This window comes from Corvus moneduloides, chromosome 19 (assembly GCF_009650955.1).
Source record: "Corvus moneduloides isolate bCorMon1 chromosome 19, bCorMon1.pri, whole genome shotgun sequence".
Lineage (NCBI taxonomy): Eukaryota > Metazoa > Chordata > Aves > Passeriformes > Corvidae > Corvus > Corvus moneduloides.
In genome coordinates this window covers 11,183,389-11,203,520 of record NC_045494.1, presented here as the reverse complement: position 1 = coordinate 11,203,520, position 20,132 = coordinate 11,183,389, and the positions used below count along the sequence as shown (strand labels likewise).

The 20,132-nt window shown below is 53.5% G+C and overlaps 1 protein-coding gene across 2 annotated transcripts in view; it reads left to right on the top strand.

Moving 5' to 3' along the window:
- Positions 1-20,132, top strand: part of SHISA6 (shisa family member 6) — a 184,390-nt gene that overhangs the window by 4,723 nt on the left and 159,535 nt on the right. For both annotated transcript variants that reach the window (XM_032129157.1, XM_032129155.1), the window contains exon 2: positions 6,319-6,479. In XM_032129157.1, the coding sequence (XP_031985048.1) occupies positions 6,319-6,479 (161 nt within the window). The remainder of the gene's footprint in view (positions 1-6,318; positions 6,480-20,132) is intronic.

Sequence of the window (20,132 nt, the reverse complement as noted above, 5' to 3'; positions counted from 1 at the left end):
AGCAGCAGCGGGGTTTTTCCCAGCAAACCAGCTCTGTATCCTGCTCAAAGGACTTCTCTGGCCTTGCACGGAGCACGTCTGAGGGGTGTGAAAGGGAGAAGGGAAACGGGCTCTGTGTGCCCAGTGCTTCGCTTCACCCTCCTCCCACAGCATCTGTGCTGCTGCAGAGGGAAGATATCTGTGCTCCTCTTCTCTCTGGCCTTTGCATCTCCTGCTGCGTGAGTGATAACTGAGAGCTTTTATAAATGAGCATCCTTTCCCCACGCAGAGACCACAGTTAAACCGATCCATTCCTTGTCATTCCTACTCCGTGGCTCTGAATTCCAGCGGGAGCCAGAGGCAGTGGATCTGTTTGCCCACAGATCCGAGGAGGCTGCTGGTCTGTGTGAGCCTGGCTTGACATGCAGGAGGGTTTCTGTTCCTGCAGGCTGCATCTCCCCACAGCTGCGGGGCCCTGTGCCTGCTGAGGGGTTGCTGAGGGGGAGCTGCTTTCAGGGGGGAAGGTTATGAGGAGTGCCTTTCTCCAGCCCTGCTGTTTGAGATGGGGATCACAGGCAGCTCCTTCAGCTCTGCTCTCTGCTGCTGGAGCCAGACAATCAAACTCCACCCGTCCCCAGGGCAAGGAGGGGGTGCTGTGAGCACACCTGGCCACAGGGACGCTACAGAAGACTTTCTTTCTTGGGTGCTGTTCCTGCTTCCACTCTCTTTCCACTGATGTGTTTTTATGCTCTGCCTTTTTTCACTCTGCTCAGACTCACTCGGGTGCCTTTCAGCTGCTCTTTGCCCTGCTTTGTGGTGTTTAATCCTGATGCTTTCTGAGTCTCTTCTCTGAAGTGCCCTGTCCCTCTCAAAGGCACAGAGTACAGGGCCACAAGCACGGGTCAGACTGGACTGAGATAAACCAGAAAAAGGTGCAGCTGTAAAACCACAGAATCACAGAATCACAATCACAGAATCAGGGAGTGGATGGGATTGGAAGGGACCTTAAAGATCATCTCGTCCTGCCATGGGCAGGGACACCTTCCACTGGTGACCTCAGAGAAGTTACTCAGAGCTAGTTCTGTTTCCAACCAACCCTGCACCCTGCTGGATTTGGGGTAACTCCCAAGCAGGGAGAACACCTGGATCTTGTCCTGTTTGCAGGGTGAATTGTCCAGATCCAGACCCAGCTGGCCAAACCCAGGGCAGGAGTGCATCTGTGTGCATGTACCTGTATAAAATATTTCTCCTTTTGTTTCACTTCCATGGGCTGGGAAAGCTCCAGTCTGGAGCTCTGCTCGTGGTTTGCAGTTTGATAATTGGGGTTTTTTGCCGTGTTTTCCTCTCTGAGTGTGTTTTGTGAAGAGATTGACTCTGTGGGAGCACAGAGGCTGCCTGGCCACTGACTTCCTCTGCATGCTTCTGGGTCTGCTCCTTTCCCTTTGAACTTCTCCCTTTATGAGAGGCCAGGCCCAGAAACTGCGCTGCCTCTGCCAAATCATCTCAGTGTCTCTAATTCCCATTTATTTGAGATTTTCCTGCTTGCTAATTAACTTTTTCTATTAGTCCAATTCCATCACAAGGTGTCAGGGGAATCCAGTGTAGCTCTGAACTTCTATTTCTTTTACTTTTGTAATCTCTTATATCCTTAAGTAGCAGTTGATCTCTGCGCCTTTGGAGATCAGATGCCTTTTAAAATTTCTGTTACACATAAGATCTGAACTTTCTGAGGAAGATGAGATCAGGCTGCTTTTTGCTTGCCTTTGCCCCTGCTCACATGGGCTGGCTGTGTTTCCTTAGATCTGTATGCACCACATTGCTTGGAGGGCTCAGATGTCTCCTTCCCCAGGCAGATAAACACGGAATTCTTCCACAATAAATGCTGTGCTGTGCTGCAGCTCTCAGCACAACCTCCTTTGTTGTGAGGGCTCTTCAGGGTTAGGGCTCTTCAGAGAGAGTGCAGCTTTCTTCAGTGAGTTCAAAGCCCCTTAACTGTGCTCACAGCAGAGGATTTGGTGTAAAACCAGACCCTTTGTGCACGAACCACGCGCAGCCGTGTGCTCCCAAAGCCGCGTGAGCACTGGTGCTGTCACTGTGTTTGTGCCTGAGGATGCACAGCACAAACAGGAGCAGGGTACAGAGCTGGGCCAGCAGAGCATCGTTCCCACAGCTTCTCATGCCTGGGGAACACCCAGCAAGAGCTGCTGGTTTTATTTTCTCTCCTTTCCGTGATCAGGAGCGGTGCTCTGTTCCTTTTCTGCACAGCTTCCCCAGCACCCCCAATGCCTTTCCTGGGTGCATCTCTTTCCAGCGAGCCTCCCATGTGTTCTGAGAAGAGAAGGGGCTGGAGCTGGGTGGCTGAGGGTGGGAGCAGGGGCAGGGAGGGCTTGGGGGCTGCTCCCTCCTGCAGCCAGCCCAAGCCCCGGCGGTACCTGGGGGTACCAACCCCCTCCTGTCCCCAACAGCCTGACCACGGCTCAGGTGCAGGTCCTGCCCTTGCTGGGGACACTCTCTGCGCAGAGTAGCATCTCTCTGCAGAGAAGCATCCCTTAGAAAGGTTCATTTGAAGCTTTTAATTGCCAAATCTTTACATAACAGTTTGTTTCTCTTTGGGCCTGCTGTGTTCACAGGAACTGGTGTGGCCCACTGTGAGCTCAGTCACTGCTGTAAATTCCTTGCCCACATCACAGCAGTAACAAGAGATTATTCAGTTTGGACATCGGTGTGAGGTGTGTGAAGTGGTTGTCATTAGGGCCGGATTAAATTCCAGGAGCTTCCCAAATAATTCTTGTCCTTGGCATTAAGATTTCTCAGGAGACATCTGGCTTTTCCTTGCAATGTGTGTTTGTAAGAATGAATGTCTCCTCACTTATGCTGGGTGCAAATGCTTCCCTCTTGGAAAGGTGTCCCAATGTTTAGTGTTTTCCCTTCTTAACTCCATGGGTGAATTCACCTGTTCTTGGACACACACACAGAGGCACGGAATCACAGAATCCTGGAATACCCCCAGCTGGAAGGGACCCACAAGGATCATCAGATTCCAGCCCCCTGGCCCTGCACAGACACCCCAACAACCCCACCCTGTGCATCCCCGAGAGCATTGTCCAAACGCTCCTGGAGCTCTGCCGGGCATCCACCACATTTCAGGCAGGTGAGAAACCATTCCCGGTGTTCCTCGCCGGAATTCCTGCTCTGAGGGATGGGCTGCTGCTGCTCCTGGCAGTGCAGAGCCCAATTCTCTCTTTTGCTGACCTGGGACCGGTGCAGCTCTGGCTCTGCTGAGCCCCTGCGCTTCCAAACAAAGCAAGCTCAGCTTCGGCAGAGCCTCCCGGAGGGAGCAGCAGCAGCAATTCCCCGATGGATCAGTTTGCAGTGTGCTCGTGCCATCGATTAACGCCCCATCCTCGTGGAGATAAGACCTGGGCACGGCCAGGGTGATGCCCAGCAGGCAGCAGAGGGGGATCGCTGAGGCCACCTCTGCCCTGCCAGCTGCTGTGTGACACAGCCCGGGGGATGTCCCGGGCACGCAGGACCCGGCTGGAAGGTCCTGGAATGCGGGAGCCTCCCAGAACTGTCCAGCCCCGGGCGTGGTCAGCGTTTGGAGCTTCCCAAGGCTCACAGCAGGTGTGGGGACAGGAGCCGAGCCATGAATAATGCACGGCCGCCCTCTGTGAGAGTGGCTGGTGACCGAAATGCTGTCCCCCCGGAGAGAGCCGTCCCTTCCCGGTGAGCTGGCTCCAGGCTGGATAAATCCATCTCCTGGAATAGCTGCCTCTTCCTTTCCGAGTTAGTTACAGAGCATAGGGGAGTCTTTAACCTCGCTTTTTTTTTTTGAAGAAAATGTAGTGAAATCCTGGCTGTGCTGAAGTGGTTGGAGTTCTGCCACCAACTCCATCTCTGCTCTGCTTTTAGCAGCTCCAGCTCAGCCAGGCACTGTTCTTCTCACTGTGCTCTGCCAGACCCATTTGGTCACTCTCCTTCCATCCTTCCCCAAATTCGTAGGTACTCGGAACAGGAAATTCTGTCTTCTAGCACCTGTTTTTAAGGCCTCCATGGGAGGGCATTTTAATCAGGCCAGTCAGTGAGGTTTTTGTTCCCCCTGTGCTGCTGGAGGCGGGCAGCTCTTCCCAGAGCCTTTCCCATCCAGCATCTACAGACCCCTCTGCTCCAATCTCCTTTCCCACAGGCCACATCCCGGCCTGGTGGAGCTGTCACCAAAGCTCCCTTGTCTTCAGCTGAAGGGATGCCTGTGCCCACACTCAGACTCTCAGTTAGTGTTGGGAATCTGTGGATATCGGGAAAACGGGACAGTACTTTCCCAGAAAGGCTTTGGGGAGCACAGCACTGCTGCTGTTCCCTCGTGGGAAATTCAGGGAGCAGGTTCAGGTTCTGGGCTGGGTTAGAGGGGCAGGGTGAGCTGCAGCTGCTCCCTCCCAGCCCTGCAGCTTCTTCTTCTTCACTACAAAGCCACATTTTGGGATCAAAGTCTGTCATTTCCCCTTCCAGCACCAGGCCCCAGCTGATGCCCAGCCTTGCTGCCCCACTGCTTCCACCCACCCCCTTGGTTCCTTTGGATTTACACCAAGTCCTTTGGATTTTTCCTTCTGAAAATGGCTGCAGCTCCTTCTTTGCCTTGTGGCCCCTGAGTTCATCCCGCTGGCTTTCTTCCCAAAGTCCTCAGCTTGTCCAGAGTCCCACGAGAGCCTTTCCTGGGAGCAGGACGGGCCTGGGCTGTCCTGCCATGGGACACATCCACAGCTTTCCCTCCCACAGGCCAGTCCAGCACTGTGGAACAGCCTCTGTGCTGGCACTGTGGCTATTGTGGGTTCAGGTGGAACGAAGCCTCAGCGTTGTCACAGAGATGATGCCAGGGAAAGGTGTCACAAATCCTTGTCTGCGGTGCTGCTCCGGCTGCTCCCGCCGCCGCCGCCACGGGTGACACGCTGCAGCCAGGGAGGTTTGTTTCCCTCAGATAAGAGATGTGCTGTCACAGGAAGGTTTCTGGAGTGTCTCATATCCTTGTGCAGGTGATAAGGATGCTGGTGACATCAGTGGGACTAATTGTACCCAAATGGCTGCACACACGGGACCCAAATATTGCAGTGGCTCTGTTCTCTTGGAGCTTTGCAGTGGGCAGTGAGCCAGCTGGACCCAAGGGACTCACACCAACCAAATCCTTCCTCACTTAAGTGGGACTGACCTTCCAACACCTCAGGGCTTTATGGAAATAAACTGCATCCCACCTTTATGGAAATAAACTGGGTCCCACCTTTAGGAAATGAACTGGATCCCACATTTAGGAAATGAACTGGATCCCACATTTATGGAAATAAGCTGGATCCTACCTTTAGGAAACGAATTGGGTCCCACCTTTAGGAAATGAACTGGATCCCACACAGTGCCGTGATTGGACTGGCACGGAACGAAGCAGCTCCATCGGAGTTGGACTTTCTCCTCCGCCTATAATGTTTTGTCCTGGTGCTTCTGAGCAGTCTTTTTTCCCTCTGTTAGACATGAGGAGGGTGAGGAGTGAGCACTCAGGATCACAGGTTGGGGCTTTAGGCCCACACACAAACCAGCCACGGCAGCTTTGGACACTCGTGTCCAGGTTATCTCATGTATGGCATCACTTTCCTGGGATTTCTTCACTTTGTCTGGGAGTAAAGGTCTCCTCCCTTCCATGTGTCTGGCACCTGAAATCAGTTCCTCGTTGTGAGCAGCAACCAACCCAGAGAGCAGCTCTTGTTGTTACCATCCCTTCAGGATGAAAACCAAAAAGGGCTTCAATTTGTTGTTGGTGAATCTTTTTTTTCTGGCTCATGGTTCTCCTTTAAAAAACTCTCCCAGCACTGCTGGGGTTTGAGCTGTGTGCAGAAAACCCAGGGATTTCGGGATGTGGAGATCACAGTCCTGATGTGAGTCAGTTTTAAAGGAGTTTGGCTTGGGCAGGGCAGTTTTGGTGGCAGTTTTAGGAGGTGCCAGGGCTGTGGCCAGCAGTGGCTCCTGATGGAGGCGGTGCTTTGTGTGCCAGGAGCAGTTTATCTGCCCTGGAGGTGATGGAGAGGTGCCATAACCCTGGGCTGAAGTGGATTAGAGGGAGCAGATGAGAACCCAAACAACAGCCAGGCAAGCCTGGAACTACTCGCAGCAGACACACAGAAACAAACGGAGCTTTTAAGCCATACTTTTAAATTTTATGATTATTACTATTGTTGCTTTTTTTCCTGTTTATGGTAGAAATCCAGCTGCTCCTGGATTCATGGACTGTGCAAGTACAAACACTGAATTCTAGATGTGTGAAAATACATTGTTTTTCCCCTTTTTTCCCTGTCTCCCCAGGGCTCTGGCTGACATCCTAAGGCAGCAGGGACCAATCCCAATCGGACACTGTGAAAGAGAGACTATCTCGGCCATAGATACCTCCCCCAAAGAAAACACCCCAGTCAGGACCTCCTCCAAAAACCATTACACCCCAGTGCGCACCTCCAAGAGCAACCCAGGTAAGTGCTGCTCCCTCTCTCCCCTCAGAGCTGTGTTAGAAAGCAGCAGAACATCACCCCTACCACAGCAGGCTGTGTAAACCTAAAATTAGGATGGTAAATGGCCTTAAAAGGCAGTCAGGCAGAGCAGGGCCGTGCAGGGATCAGTGGTGATGATTCTTGCTGGTCTCTGCTGAGCAGAGTGCCTCTTCTCTCCAGGCATTTTAAAAATTCATGGCTGCTGAGGTGTTAAGTGCAGGTTGCACCTGGAGCTGGTGTGGAGCTGTGTGTTTCCTGCAAAACACATCTGCTGGGAGGCATCACCGGGCTCCTGCACACAGCAGCTGAGGGGGGAGGATTCCACAGGATTGCAATTCTGGTTCATTCAGGTGAACTCCAGGGATGCGCTGGGATAGCGTGGAAGGTGACCCGAAGGGCATCCCAGGAGCTCAAAGAGCTGCTCCAGGAGCACTGGCCTAGGAATTTAGGGTTTGTTGGGTTGTTTACAGCTTCTTTTCATAAAAAAAAATTGAATTCTTTTGGTCTTGATTTCCCCCGTGGCCCAGGGATTGCAGCCTTTAGCTACAGACATTGTTCTGATTTATTTAATGCTCTATGGATGGGTAATTGTCTTTGTTCAGTGGGGTGTGGCAGATTCACCATCCTTGCTGGGCTGGATGTGTGACTCTCCTCCACAAAGATGTGCCCTCATTCACTCCCAAGCTGCTCAGCTGCACGTGGAAGGTTCTGGTGGCATTTCCTGCCCTGTGTCACCTGGTTTTGCTCGTGGTCCCTGCTGGGGAAGGTTTTGGAGTAAGCCAGTGGGAGCTGTGGGCTCAGCTCAGAGGGAAAGGGCCCTTGGCTGAGGCAGGGCTGGTCTGTGACTCTTGGAAGGGTTTTGGTGCAATGTCCTCACCCTGTGCAGACAGGCCCTGGTGACAGTGTCCTCTGAAGCCTCCCCTGCTGCTGGGAACAAAACACTTTCCCTGAGAACTGAGAAGGATTCCTTTGCTGTCCCATTTTCACCCCGAAGCCAGGGAGCCCTGTGATCTTGTGTGTAAATTTGGATCTGGGAGATAAAACCTGGGTCTGGAGAACAGCCTTGAGGGGAATTGTGTGGAAGAGGGAGGTGCTTCTGCACATCTGAGCCTTGGGTCTGGCTCTGGAGAGGATTTGTGGTTCTGGCCCAGGACAGAAACACGAGGATGAGGGATTCTGCCTGGTGAGCAGAGACGGCCACCATGAGGGGACAGCTCTGACATCAGCCTTAGGGTGACAAGGGAACAGAGAATGAGTCCTGAGGGCTGAGGGAGCTGGGAAAGGGGCTGAGCCTGGAGCAAAGGAGGCTCAGGGGGGACCTTGTGGCTCTGCACAAGTCCCTGACAGGAGGGGGCAGCCGGGGGGGTCGGGCTCTGCTGGCAGGGAACAGGGACAGGAGAGAGGGAACGGCCTCAGGCTGGGCCAGGGGAGGGGCAGGGCGGACAGCAGCAGGAATTTCCCCATGGAAAGGGAGCTCAGGCCTTGGCAGGGGCTGCCCAGGCAGGTTTGGAGTGCCCATCCCTGGAGGTGTCCAAGGAAGGGCTGGAGGTGGCACTCAGAGCTCTGGGCTGGGGACAAGGTGGGCATCGGGCACAGCTTGGACTTGGTGATCTTGGATGCCTTTTCCAGCCTCAATAATCCTGGGATTCTGTGCCATTAATCCTTTCTGAAGACGCTCTGTCTCTTCCCACTGGCTCCCGTTGCTCAGTCAGGGCACACAAATCCAGAAGGAAGGTGCAGAAGGAATTCTCTGCTCACAGCTGAGGGGACCAGCTGGGTGCTGCAAGCCTGGCTTAGGTGTTGTGTTCAGGCACTGGCAAATCTGAGAGGAGATAAATGGGAATGTTTGGAGGGGAATTGCTGACTGCAGAATCCCTGCCTGTTGTCTGTGGGGAGCTGAGGATTCCAAGAGGATTTTAAGACTTCCTAGTGCATAAATGGAGGCACAGAAGGATGCAAGGACCAGAGCACAGAATCGTGACCAAACGGCCTCATTGCAGAGTGACAGCACCCAGTGAGGAGCTGTTGGTCCTTGCTGAGGGCTGGGACAAGAGATCAAGGCAAAGAGGCTCAGAAGGAAAGGCAGGATGTTAACTGGACCCAGTTTTTGCTTAGGTGATGTTTGGCCAGGCTGTGTGAGGGGAAAGAGCCATCCCAGGCAGGAGTCCAGCAAAAGGAGATATTCCCAAAGCCAGGCATAAAGGAGAGGACTCCCAGCTCAGCCTCCCTCCCTGGCAGTGCAGGGCACTGGTCCTGCTGCCTCGGGGCAGCCAGCTGGACCGAACCCTCACCAGCCCCTGCCAGAGCTGGGAAGGGAGAATTTGCCCGAAAGAACTTGTTCCTGGCTCAGCTGTGGCCAGCATTAACAGGCAGATCGTGGCAGACAGAAAGCTTATCCCTGACAGATCACGAGCTCATAAAACAGCTTTACAGGCAATGCTTTCTTGTAATGTTTTCCTGTAATGTTTTATGGTCAGCGCAGGGCAATGCTCTGTGGGGTCTGTACCCGCTTACTGAGCTAAACTCCAGATTGTTGTTGGGATTAGGAAATTGTACAAATGGATGTAAAACCCTAAATCTAAAATCTGATGGACTAAAATGTTATAGATGGGAAAAAGTAAAACTTGTGAAACAAGTATGTAGCCTAGCTTGTTAAATAGAATAAAGCTGGCCAGCCCTGGTGGGGAGTAGAAAATCACCAATATTTGTTTTCTGGGGAGAAAGGGAGGAAAAAAATAAAAAAAAAGAGAAGGAAATAGGGACAGCTGGAGGAAAAAGAGGCAGTAATATGGAACAGCAGGATCCAGGCAAGGCACTGCTCACTGGCACTGCAAATTGGCTCAAGGAGCCCACAGCTGCAGGCTGTCCTTGCAGGGCTGGTGGCTGTGGCCTGGCTGAGGAGCCCAGAGGAGGAGAGGTTAAGCAGCCAGCAGGGATTGTCCTCGCTGCACAGCGGCTGATTGAGCTGTGTTTGTTTGACTTGGAACTTTTGTTTCCAAACTTGTAACTGGAAGGGTGCCCCTAAGTCCTGCTAAATAAACCTTGGCTTCGTTTTTCCATTAGGCTGGGCTGGTGTCAGTGAGCAGGATGATTGTGGGTGACAGTGACAAATGGAGGTGGGCTGAGCCAGAGGCTGCAGAGTCCTGGCAGAGCAGCCGAGGGCAGGCTGGGGAGGAGTCCATCTCCCACCTGCCAGCTGCTGCTGCAGAATCCCAGAATCCCAGATGGGTTCGGGTTGGGAAGGATCTTACAAACCTCCTGTCCCACCCCCTGCCATGGGCAGGGACACCTCCCACTGTCCCAGGCTGCTCCCAGCCCCAATGTCCAGCCTGGCCTTGGGCACTGCCAGGGATCCAGGGGCAGCCACAGCTGCTCTGGGAATTCTATTCCAGGGCCTGCCCACCCTCACAGGGAGGAATTCTTTCCTTATACATCCAATCTAAAACTACCCTCTTTCAGCTTAAGACCATTCCCCCTTGTCCTGTCGCTCCACCCCTTGTAAACAGTCTCTCTCCATCTTTCCTGTAGCTCCCTTCAGGTCCTGGAAGGTCACAACGAGGTCACCCCAAATCTTCTCTTCTCCAGGCTGAGCACCCTCAGCTCTCCCAGCCTGCAAATGTTTTTGAAGGCCTTCTGGCTTTCAAAATGCTTGAAATATTCCTGGCCTTCAAGGGATACTGGAAGGCCTTTTGGAACTGAGATGGTACCCCTGATCTCCCCCAGGAGCAGGAGGCCAGGAGAGCAATGAGAACACTCCTTTTGTTGGAGGAAAGACTCCAGCCTGGATTTATATTCTGTTGGCCTCTTCGCTCTCAGAATATCCAATTGCCTCCCCAAGGGAATGCGCTGGTCTGGACCCAGCTCCAGAGCTTCCAGGGAAGGGCTGCCCACAGGGAGAGATTTCTCCAGAGTTAAAATCTGCTCTTCACCTGTGCTGGGGACAGGGGGACTTGCAGGTGTGAAGAGCAGCTCATTGCCAGGATCACCACTTGGAATGCAGCAAACAACGCAGGCCAGCGCTCTGATTAGCCTGATCTATCTGGGGAAGGCTTTAATAAGCCGTTTGAGTCAGGATGTTCCAGAGATGGATGCATTCAAAGTGCTGCTTTCAGCAGTGCCTCGCACCCAGAGGCACATTCAGAGCTTGTTCTGAATGTGCACAAATGCAGGAGAGGCCTTTAATCTTTATGGAAATGGCAGAAAACCAGCCAAACCCTGGCACAGCAGCGTGGGGAGCACTTCCACCCCAGCATCACATCGGGAGGGGGTCTCTGAGCTCCCCACGGGCTCAGCAGGGCTCTGGCCCTTTCCTAAAGCCCAGGGATCCAGGTTCCCTGCAGGTTATCAGTGCCTTCCCCTAAAGCCCAGGGGATCCAGGTTCCCTGCAGGTTATCAATGCCTTCCCCTAAAGCCCGGGGGATCCAGGTTCCCTGCAGGTTATCAATGCCTTCCCCTAAAGCCCAGGGGATCCAGGTTCCCTGCAGGTTATCAGTGCCTTCCCCTAAAGCCCAGGGGATCCAGGTTCCCTGCAGGTTATCAATGCCTTCCCCTAAAGCCCAGGGATCCAGGTTCCCTGCAGGTTATCAATGCCTTCCCCTAAAGCCCAGGGATCCAGGTTCCCTGCAGGTTATCAATGCCTTCCCCTAAAGCCCAGGGATCCAGGTTCCCTGCAGGTTATCAATGCCTTCCCCTCATCCATCCTTCCCCCTTTCCCCTCTCTCCCATGCCCCAGATCAGCTGGGCTCTGCTTCCTTTCTTCCTTCACGGAATTAGCGAGCTTCTCCCCCAGATCCCCAGCAATTATTGGAATTAATCTGCCGAGGATCAGTGCAGGGATGTGTGTGGAGGGCGTTCCAGTCCCCGCTGCTCGCAGTTTGTGTTGTCATTTACAGCTGTTCAGGGGAACACAAAGCAGGTGTAAAACCATCCCCCGGTCGTTTCCCAGCCCCTGCGCTCTGTTGTGAGAAACTACTTAAGGTGCAGGTGGGTGAGGAATTAGGGAAACCATCTGGAAAACACCCAGAGTGCTCCAGGAACGGGGCTTTGCTTTTCTCCACGCTCCTCTTGCCATTCCCTGACATTTGAAAAGAAGGGAGCAGGACCAGCGATGAAACCTTGAGGATTTGTAGGAGCTGAGGCAAGTCAGTGCCACTCCATCTGCTTTTCCTGCCGGCACATCCCACGTCATGGAAGGCCCCAGTGCCTTCCCTCCCAGGAAAATCCCCAAAGGGTTAATGATGCATTTTCTGAGCCACTCGAAAATGTCAGAGTTGCTGTCTCAGAACATTCCGAGGGAAGAGTTACTCGGTGTCCTGGCACCTGGAATATCATTGCCAAGGGGAGGATCAGTCCAGAGTGGCGAGAGCTGGGTGCTGCTGGGGTGGGGGAGCTGAGAGGACACCAGCTGCTCTGTTCTGTGGGGTGGAGGATTTAGGATCCTCACTATGGACACCAGCTGCTCTGTTCTGTGGGGTGGAGGATTTAGGATCCTCACTATGGACACCAGCTGCTCTGTTCTGTGGGGTGGAGGATTTAGGATCCTCACTATGGACACCAGCTGCTCTGTTCTGTGGGGTGGAGGATTTAGAATCCTCACTTCCACCCTGGATGCACAGAGATGCTCCTCCTGCATCTCCACAAGGCTCCTTCAGCCCTGTGTGCTCAGCCAGAGCTTGGAAAGCAGCTTCCAACGGGCGCTGGGAAGCAAAGCCTGTGTCCCAAACAGCTTTAGAACCCAGAAACACGGGAGAAGGGAGGGGTTGGAAAGCCAGGAGAAGGAGCTGGAGTGCAAACAGCTTAATTGCCCTCGTCCAAATGGATCTGTTAAACTGCTGAATATTTCTTTGCTTATCTTTTCTGCTTTGGACGTCCAACCCCCCTCTTCCATGGCTGCCAGAGGCTGGGGGATGTTCAGTTGTGAGAGGTTTGGCTGCCCAGGAGCACTGCCCCTGGTCCCAGAGCCTCCTCCTTCCCCCAGCCACACCAGGGCCTCACTGGCTGCTGCCTCTGGATATTGGTTTGTTCTGCTCTCCTGAGCCTTTTACTGAGCTGGAAAGCAGAATAAACCAGTATTTTAGGGTAGTCTGTGTGAAAGAACCTCTGGGAAAACCCTGCCCCACTAACAAGACACAGGAGACAACAAAATATCCCCAGTGCAAATTTATTTGCCAGCAAACTTGGTGGGGACTGAAAAGCAGCAACTTCTGCAGTCGTTCCTTGTGTCTCACGCCCAAACATCTCCCGTGGCTGATGTCAGGGGTTTGTGTGTTACAGCAGCTAACGAGTGACACAGCTGAAAAAAAGATTCAAAAAATAAATCAGGAAGTCTGGCTGTTGTGGGGAAACAAAGGAGGAGGAGGAAGAGGAGGAGGAGGAGGAGGAGGGTGTGAGTGTGCACACTCAGGGAGGGTAATGACACTCGCAGGATCCACGCAGCCACGACTCAGCAGCAGCATCCAGAGCCCCGGGATAAGGAGCAGGTGCCTGCTCCAAGTGTTTTTGTGGAATGTCGCATTCCTTGGGCAGAGTGCAGGCCCGGAGCCACGGGGCCAGCAGGTGCTTCTCAGCCGGGTGGTGCCTGCAAACTGGGGGTTACTATGGCAACAGCTTTTTAAAAATTTTTATTTTTTAAGCCGGACTAATGGAAGTTGGGAGCAGGAGGGAGGGCTGAGCTGACAGATTTACTTTGAAACAAAACCTCCCCGTGGGACTCGGCCTGCTGAGAGCTCCACACCGAACTCGGGGATAACGTGGGAGTGCGCTGGAGCAGGATTGCCTGGCACGGTGCTCCGGTGGAGAAGAGGCATCGAGGTGGAAAAAGTCAGGGAACCCTATGCAGGATGTACCCAACACGTTGGAGGGACTGAGGGGCTCTGGGGATGCTCTGAGTGATGCCCAAAATGCTCCAGAGCAGCTCCCAGGCCCTCCTGCACTCGGCTGGGAGCACCAGGCCTGATTCCCAGAGCCAGGGATTGGCACCAACGCATCCCAGAATGGTTTGGATGGGAAGGGATCTTAAAGCCCATCCAGTGCCCCCCCATGCCATGGGCAGGGACACCTCCCACTGTCCCAGGCTGCTCCCAGCCCCAGTGTCCAGCCTGGCCTTGGACACTGCCAGGGATGCAGGGGCAGCCACAGCTGCTCTGGGCACCCTGTGCCAGGGCCTGCCCACCCTCACAGGGAGAATTTCATCCTGGTATCCAATCTAAATGTCTCCTCTTTTAGTTTAAAACCATTTCCCCTTGTCCTACCACTGTCTGCCTGGTATTTGTAACAGCTGCTGGGTTTAAGAGCAAATCCTGGGGCTGATGGGATAATGTGATCCTGGGAAGTGGGATGGATGGATGGATGGATGGATGGATGCAGGAGTCACAGGAACACTGACAAGGAGCAGTGGGATGGAGTCAGGGAGGATGGAGACTCCGTGTGTGTAGGAGGTCCAGCCTGATCCATCTGGCTGCTTTCCCAGTTCCTGGATCTGTACAGTGGGGTTGGGAATGGCAGAGCAGTGCTGTTCTCAAAACACACAGAAGCAGAAATGGAAACAGTTTTGGACCATAACACCTAAAAGGGGAAGGTCAGGTCCTGTCCTGTCCTGCCACACTTCCCAAGCTCCAGCTTCCCAGGAGCTTGAGTCAGACCAATGTCCCTTCTGCTGATGGAACTGAGGGCTCCATCCCCTCCGTCTGCCATGGCCACTCCTCTCTCCTCGCTGGAGCTCTCCCATTCCTCCATCAGCTGCTTTAGCTCGTTCACCAGGAGGTGAAATGATGACATGTAGGAGTGCAATCAGGAGCAAGGCTGAGAGGGGTGGCCCTGCTCAGATTGGTACCCCAGAGCTGAGTCCCTCTGACCTGAGTAGGGCTTTTAGAGGTTGCCTGTGAGAAAGTCCACAGGGAGCCCCTGTTTAGATGCTCTGGGAATTTGGTGTCCAGGTGGGAGACTGAGTCTCAGCATCTTCAAGGCTCCAGGATCTGTGAGATGTGGCCTGAGGCTCAGGCCAGCAGGTTTGGGATTTTCCAGGACACAGATTGGACACCGTGGGGGCAATTTACAGTCAAACCCTTCTGCCTGAAGTTCAGATACTTTAGTTAAAGCTGCTCAGATTTTCCTCAGGGAACAAACCCAAGCAAGCCCACGTTCTAAGCAGCTGTTCTGTCCCGTGCCATCCTTCTGTGGATGGGTAAAATCATTTCTGTAGCAGCTCTGACTCTCCCTGTTTGCCTCTCTGGGTCTCGCCAGATCAATTATTGTTTGTTACCTCCATTAGATCTTCAGAGGAGAGGCAGAAACACAATCTTTTTCTTCCATTAATCAGAGCAGTTTACAGAAAACATCAATTTAAAATGTTAAGGCCAATTTGCACCCGGTATTGACAACACTTAAATTGGCCTCCAGAAAGTTGCTTTTGACACTGTGAAGAATGAAATCTTTATAAGCACATTGTGCGTGTTGAGCCTCTCCTGCTTCCTGATTGCTGATCCTATCACACTCCACGGAAGTGTAAACAGAGGTGAGGAGCTGGAAGCAGAGCTCCATTAAAAGCGTGCCAGAATCGGTAAACTTCCCTTCCCCTCTTGTTGGACCCCTGCCCAGACATTGCAACTCAATCTATGCCCTGCTTCCATCACCATCAGCTTCCTCTAGTTCCCAGCTGGGTTTTTTTTGACTTTAAACTGCACAAAAATGTACTGGAATAAAGGTTCTCTGCTTTAGCCTTGGTGCTGTTGCCTGGAGCAGTGAACTGAGAGCTGCCCACTGGCCACAGCCCCCACGAGAGCAGTGGCCACGGGCTCTGCACGGCTCCAAGTGACCAGCTCAGCTTCCAGAGGGTGCAGGTGATGCTGGAGGAGTGACCTGGTTAAATTCCAGCGAGCCAGTCCTTGGGTGTGTGACGAGTGCCTCACCTGAGCTCCGGCGCGGAGCTCTCACAGGCCTTGCACAGGGGAAGTGGGAGTGATTACCAGCAGGAGACAGCGCTGAAGCCTCTGAAAACCTGACTGAGGAGGTTCTGGTTTAGCATCCACATCCCAAAGGGCTCAGCCAGTGCCTCTCCCTGCCTTGTCTCAGGCTCTGCTCAGGCAGAGCAAGGAGCTGAGGCTGAATCTTTGCCTTCCCCTTCCTTCCAGCAATTTCCCTACCTGAGGCAGCTTCTCCACAGCCCATATCTCCAGGGCATTCCCTTTCTGGGACATGCCAAGGGTGTTTTCTGGTGGCTTTCAGGAGGTTTTTCTCAAGGCTGACACACAGCAGGAAGGTTTGGCTCATGCTGAAGACAATTTCACTGTTGTCTGCAAACAACTCCTATCCTTGATGCAGGCCCTGCTGCTCCTGGCCCTCCAGCCACTTTGGGAATGGAGTGGCTCTTGCCTCACTTCCCCTTCCCTGAAGCTTTATTACCCTCAGACCATCTGATTTGTTCTGGGCACCTGAAAGACTCCCCCGGGGTTATTTATGTGAGCAGCCCTAGGAGGGAACGATGCCCTCCTCCAGAGAAGGACACATCCAACTGCTCGTGCTGTTTGATTCGAAATATTTGCGGAGGAAGGGAAAGGGAGTACATCTGTCACAATCTCACTTACAATCAGGGAAGTTAATGGAAAGATTCCTTCTGACTCTCCTGGGCCTTGGACAAGGCTCTGTGCTGCAACATTAGCAAATAATGAAGTTCACATCTCACCAAATCCTCCTCAGGAAAATAATTCTAAAATATGTGGCTGGCCTTTTGCAGCTCTCTCCCCAAGTCTGTCCGTGGTTTGTCAGCTGTGCCAACACCTCTATCTCTGCTGTGAAATCACTTCTGTGGATAAGAGCTGCTCTCTAAAAGAACCCCCCCACAGATGTTCCACCACTGCCAGTCCTGAGCGCTGCCCCAGGGCTCAGAGTGGCCCCTCCAAAAAGCACTGAGATAAATATGAAATCTCCAGTGCGTGGCTTTCTACCCAAAATCTGCCAGCTGCAGGAATGCACAGAACCACAGAATCTCCTGAGCTGGACCCACAGGACCACCCAGTGCAGCTCCTGGCCCTGCCCAGACACCCCAAATCCCACCCTGGGCATCCCCTGGCAGCGCTGTCCCAACGCTCCTGGAGCTCTGGCAGCCTCGGGGCCGTGCCCATTCCCTGGGGAGCCTGGGCAGTGCCCAGCACCCTCTGGGGAAGAACCTTTTCCAAAATCTAACCCAACCCTCCGCTGGCCCAGCTCCAGCCGTTCCCTGGGTGTTGTCCCTGTCCCAGGGAGCAGAGCTCGGAGCTGCCCCTCAGGAGGAGCTGCCTGCCCTCACTGCATCCCACCCTGGCAGACCCAGCAGCACAGAGTCAGTGGTGTCCTCTTTGTCTGAGGCTGCTCTCTGTGTGTTTCTCCTCCTTGGTGACCATCTGAGAGGTACAGGAGTGACCCCAGAGGACTCCAGGTGTGACATGGCTGGAGGAGCTTTCCTGTCACACCTGCACTGCTGTCCTTTGCTCTGTGTCCTCGGTCCCTGTGCTGGGGCAGAGGGCAGCACCAGGAGATGGAAGGATGGCTCCACTCAGCTCTCCACTTGCCTGACAGGATTCTGAGTGGATTCATCCATCAAAGGATTCAGGCCAAAGCATCAGTGTGGGATCTGAGCAGCGCTGAATGTTCTCTGCTGGAAGGGAGAGCTGCAGTGGGGGTTGGACAGGTTGAGTTGCTGTGGAACGTTCTGGAATGCAGCAGGCTGTCACTCCACATCTGTGAGGTCACCCTGTCCCTCAGGAGGCTGTCAGTGACCCAGGACAGTGCCAGCAGCCCTGAGGAGCAGCCCCAGCACTCCTGACCTGGCACACAACCCGTGGGCTTTGCCCAGGACAGCTGGCAGGGGCTGGATCTGCATCGGGATCATTCCCAGGTCCAGGCAGCAAGGTCTGGAGTGGCACAGAAGCAGAGCAGCTCTGTGCCCATGGCTGGGGAGGGCAGGCAGGACAAGGGATGGGCAGCAGTGCCAGTGCCCAGTGTGGCTGATGTGGAGGAGTGAGAACGGAGAAAAGCAGCAGGAGGCTCCTTTCCAGCTCGGCAGTTCCATAGCCAGAAGAACAAAGGTTCTGGTTCCGTCTCTGCAGGAGAACCCAAAGATCTTGAGATGTTTGCTCCTCCCATGCTTGGCCTTGAACTCAATGTGAATCACAGAATCATTAAGGTTGGAAAAGACCTCCAAGATCCTCAATCCAGCCTCCCTCGAGGAGCTGCTTTCCTGCCCGTGGTGCTCAGTGAGGCTCTGGCAGTTTGGGGAGTGCTGAGCTCTTCCCACAAGAACAAATTCCGCTCCTTGAGCCCCTGGTCTCACCTCTGGGCTGTGATGCTGCTCTCACACCTCCTCGAGTGTCCAGGCTCATCCCTCAGGAGCTGACAGGTCCTGGTCACTCCATGGGGATTCACCCTGCTGGCACAGACACGCTCCCAGCCTTGAGTTCAGTCGCAGGTGACACCTGTGAACATGGTTGAACATAATTGTCAGGATGATACTTGGTGGAGATGATGAAATATTTACCTTGGAGCAGCTGTCAGGCCATTAATGTTTCACTGGCTGCTGCCAGCCCGCTCCTGATTTACGCTCCTGAGTTGTTTATGAGGTTTAATTGCACTGCCCTCCTTCAATCAGGGGCACTTGCAATTAGCAGCAACTCCTCTGCCCTGCTCCTGAGGACACCCTGGCCACTGACCAGGTGGTGGCACAGCCCTGACCCTCCACCGGCCCTCCCAGATGCCCCCATCCCACCCCCTCAGCGTGGCCTGGGGGCTCCAGTGCCACCCTGCTGTGTGACAGGCTCAGGGCACGGTGGCACTGCTGTGGTGCTGTGGCCAAGCTCACACCTTGGGGACGCTGCATCCAGTTTGGGGACAGCAACAGCGTTCGGAGGGTGACTCCTCTCATCTTGGCACCCCTGTGGGTGCCTTGCTGAGGGGTGCTGGCTCGGCTCAGCGTGGGCAGAGGCACAGGACAAAGCCCAGATGTTGCATTTGGAGGATGTGAATCCTCCCCAGGACAAGGCTGAGCTTGGAATAGAGCTCAGGTCCCAAGGAGTGTTCTGGGCTTTGCAGCAAAGCTTTAAAGACCAGGCCTAACCTCAGTTTGGGCTGGAATCTGTTTCCTTCTCTCCCAGCGGGAAGCATGTGCCATGCAATGTCTGGCTTCCATAGGTTTGGGGAGGTTTTTTGCTTTTGCTCTTGATTTTCTGTTGGTGAATTTTGCCAATTCCTAAAGAAATAGATGTAAAACCAACAAAATTCCTTTCTACTATCAGAGTTGCAGAGGATCAAATCTGGAATTGCCTGGAGATTTTTGGACAAAGCTGAGCTCTCCCTCCCAGATGTGCTTTGGAATCTCCTCTGTTGAGATTCATCCAGAGAATCACCTCAAGATGAAAGGAGATTTTTCAACAGAAAAAGTGTTGTGTTTTTCCTGAGCAATCTGATGTCTTGATCTAGAGGAGGGAAAATTTTTCTAGGCAGAGTTTGCTAGAAAATGATGGCAAAGTGAGAATGTGAGGGTGCTCAGGGAAGACAAAACCCTGATTTTTTTCTCTTTGCACTGTTAATCCCTGTAGAGGGGGAGGACAGGAGATTCCTGTGCAGGGTAGGGGCTGTGTCTGATCACCTCCCTAAAACTGAAGAACCAGTGAAGTTTTGTACAAAATCTTATCAGTGAAATGGTAAAAAGTAACCTGGACTAGACAATGTCCAGTGAAGAGGTTTGAAATCAGAGCTGAGTTGCCCTGAGCTCAGCCCAGCCATTCCACTGGTGAGTGAGGGTGGCAATGCCCACCTTCAGGAAGGCTCTGGAGGTGGTGCTGGGGCTGTGGAAGATGAGCTGGGGCTGCAGGTGCACCCTGAGGGACTGCAGTGAAATGAAGTGGGGTAGGCAGGATGGCTTTGGGAAAGGTGGCCCGTGGTGAGCCTGGCTCATGTGGGCATGGCAGTGATGCCATCAAGGCAGAGCCTTTTTCTTTGGGAATTGCCAGGGAAGTCTTTCATCAGCAGGGCTGGAGAACAGCTAAGAGGAAAGGCCTGCTCGAGAGTTGGTAACATATTCCATGACAGCAGGCAGTGGATGAGGACAAAGAGTTGGGTTTCACAGTGGATGGACGATCAGAGTCCTGCAGGACCTGCTCTGGGTTGTGGCTGCTCAGTGAATTCCTGAAGGATCCCCCGGAGAGGCACAGGGAGGTGCCAGAGGTTGTGTGTGATGTGCAATTATCCCAAATTCTCCAACCTGAGGCTGGCAGCAGGGACTGAAGTGGGTGAGGGTCAGAGACAGGGAGGCCAGCGAGCTGTGCCTTGGACAGCTGAGCTCCCAGCTGGGGTTTGGGGGCTCAGCAGCACTTGCTTCATCGTGGTATTTAGTTGGTTAAAATGTGAAATCTTGGAGTAAACCTTTTCTGTGCTTGCAATGCTTTGGACTGTCCGAGTCTCTGAGGGTTCCCACCCTCCCAAGAATCCAGGACAGATTCTATCATCCAGGCTTCCTCTAAAACCTCTGGGTGCTGATGGCCAGAGCCATCCAGAGTCTGAACACATCCCTGTGAAAGCAACGTGCTCCTGGAAGGATGACTTGGAACACTCAGAACCAGGGCAGAGAAGTCCTGGGAGATGCTTGCAGCTCCCCAGAGCACAGAG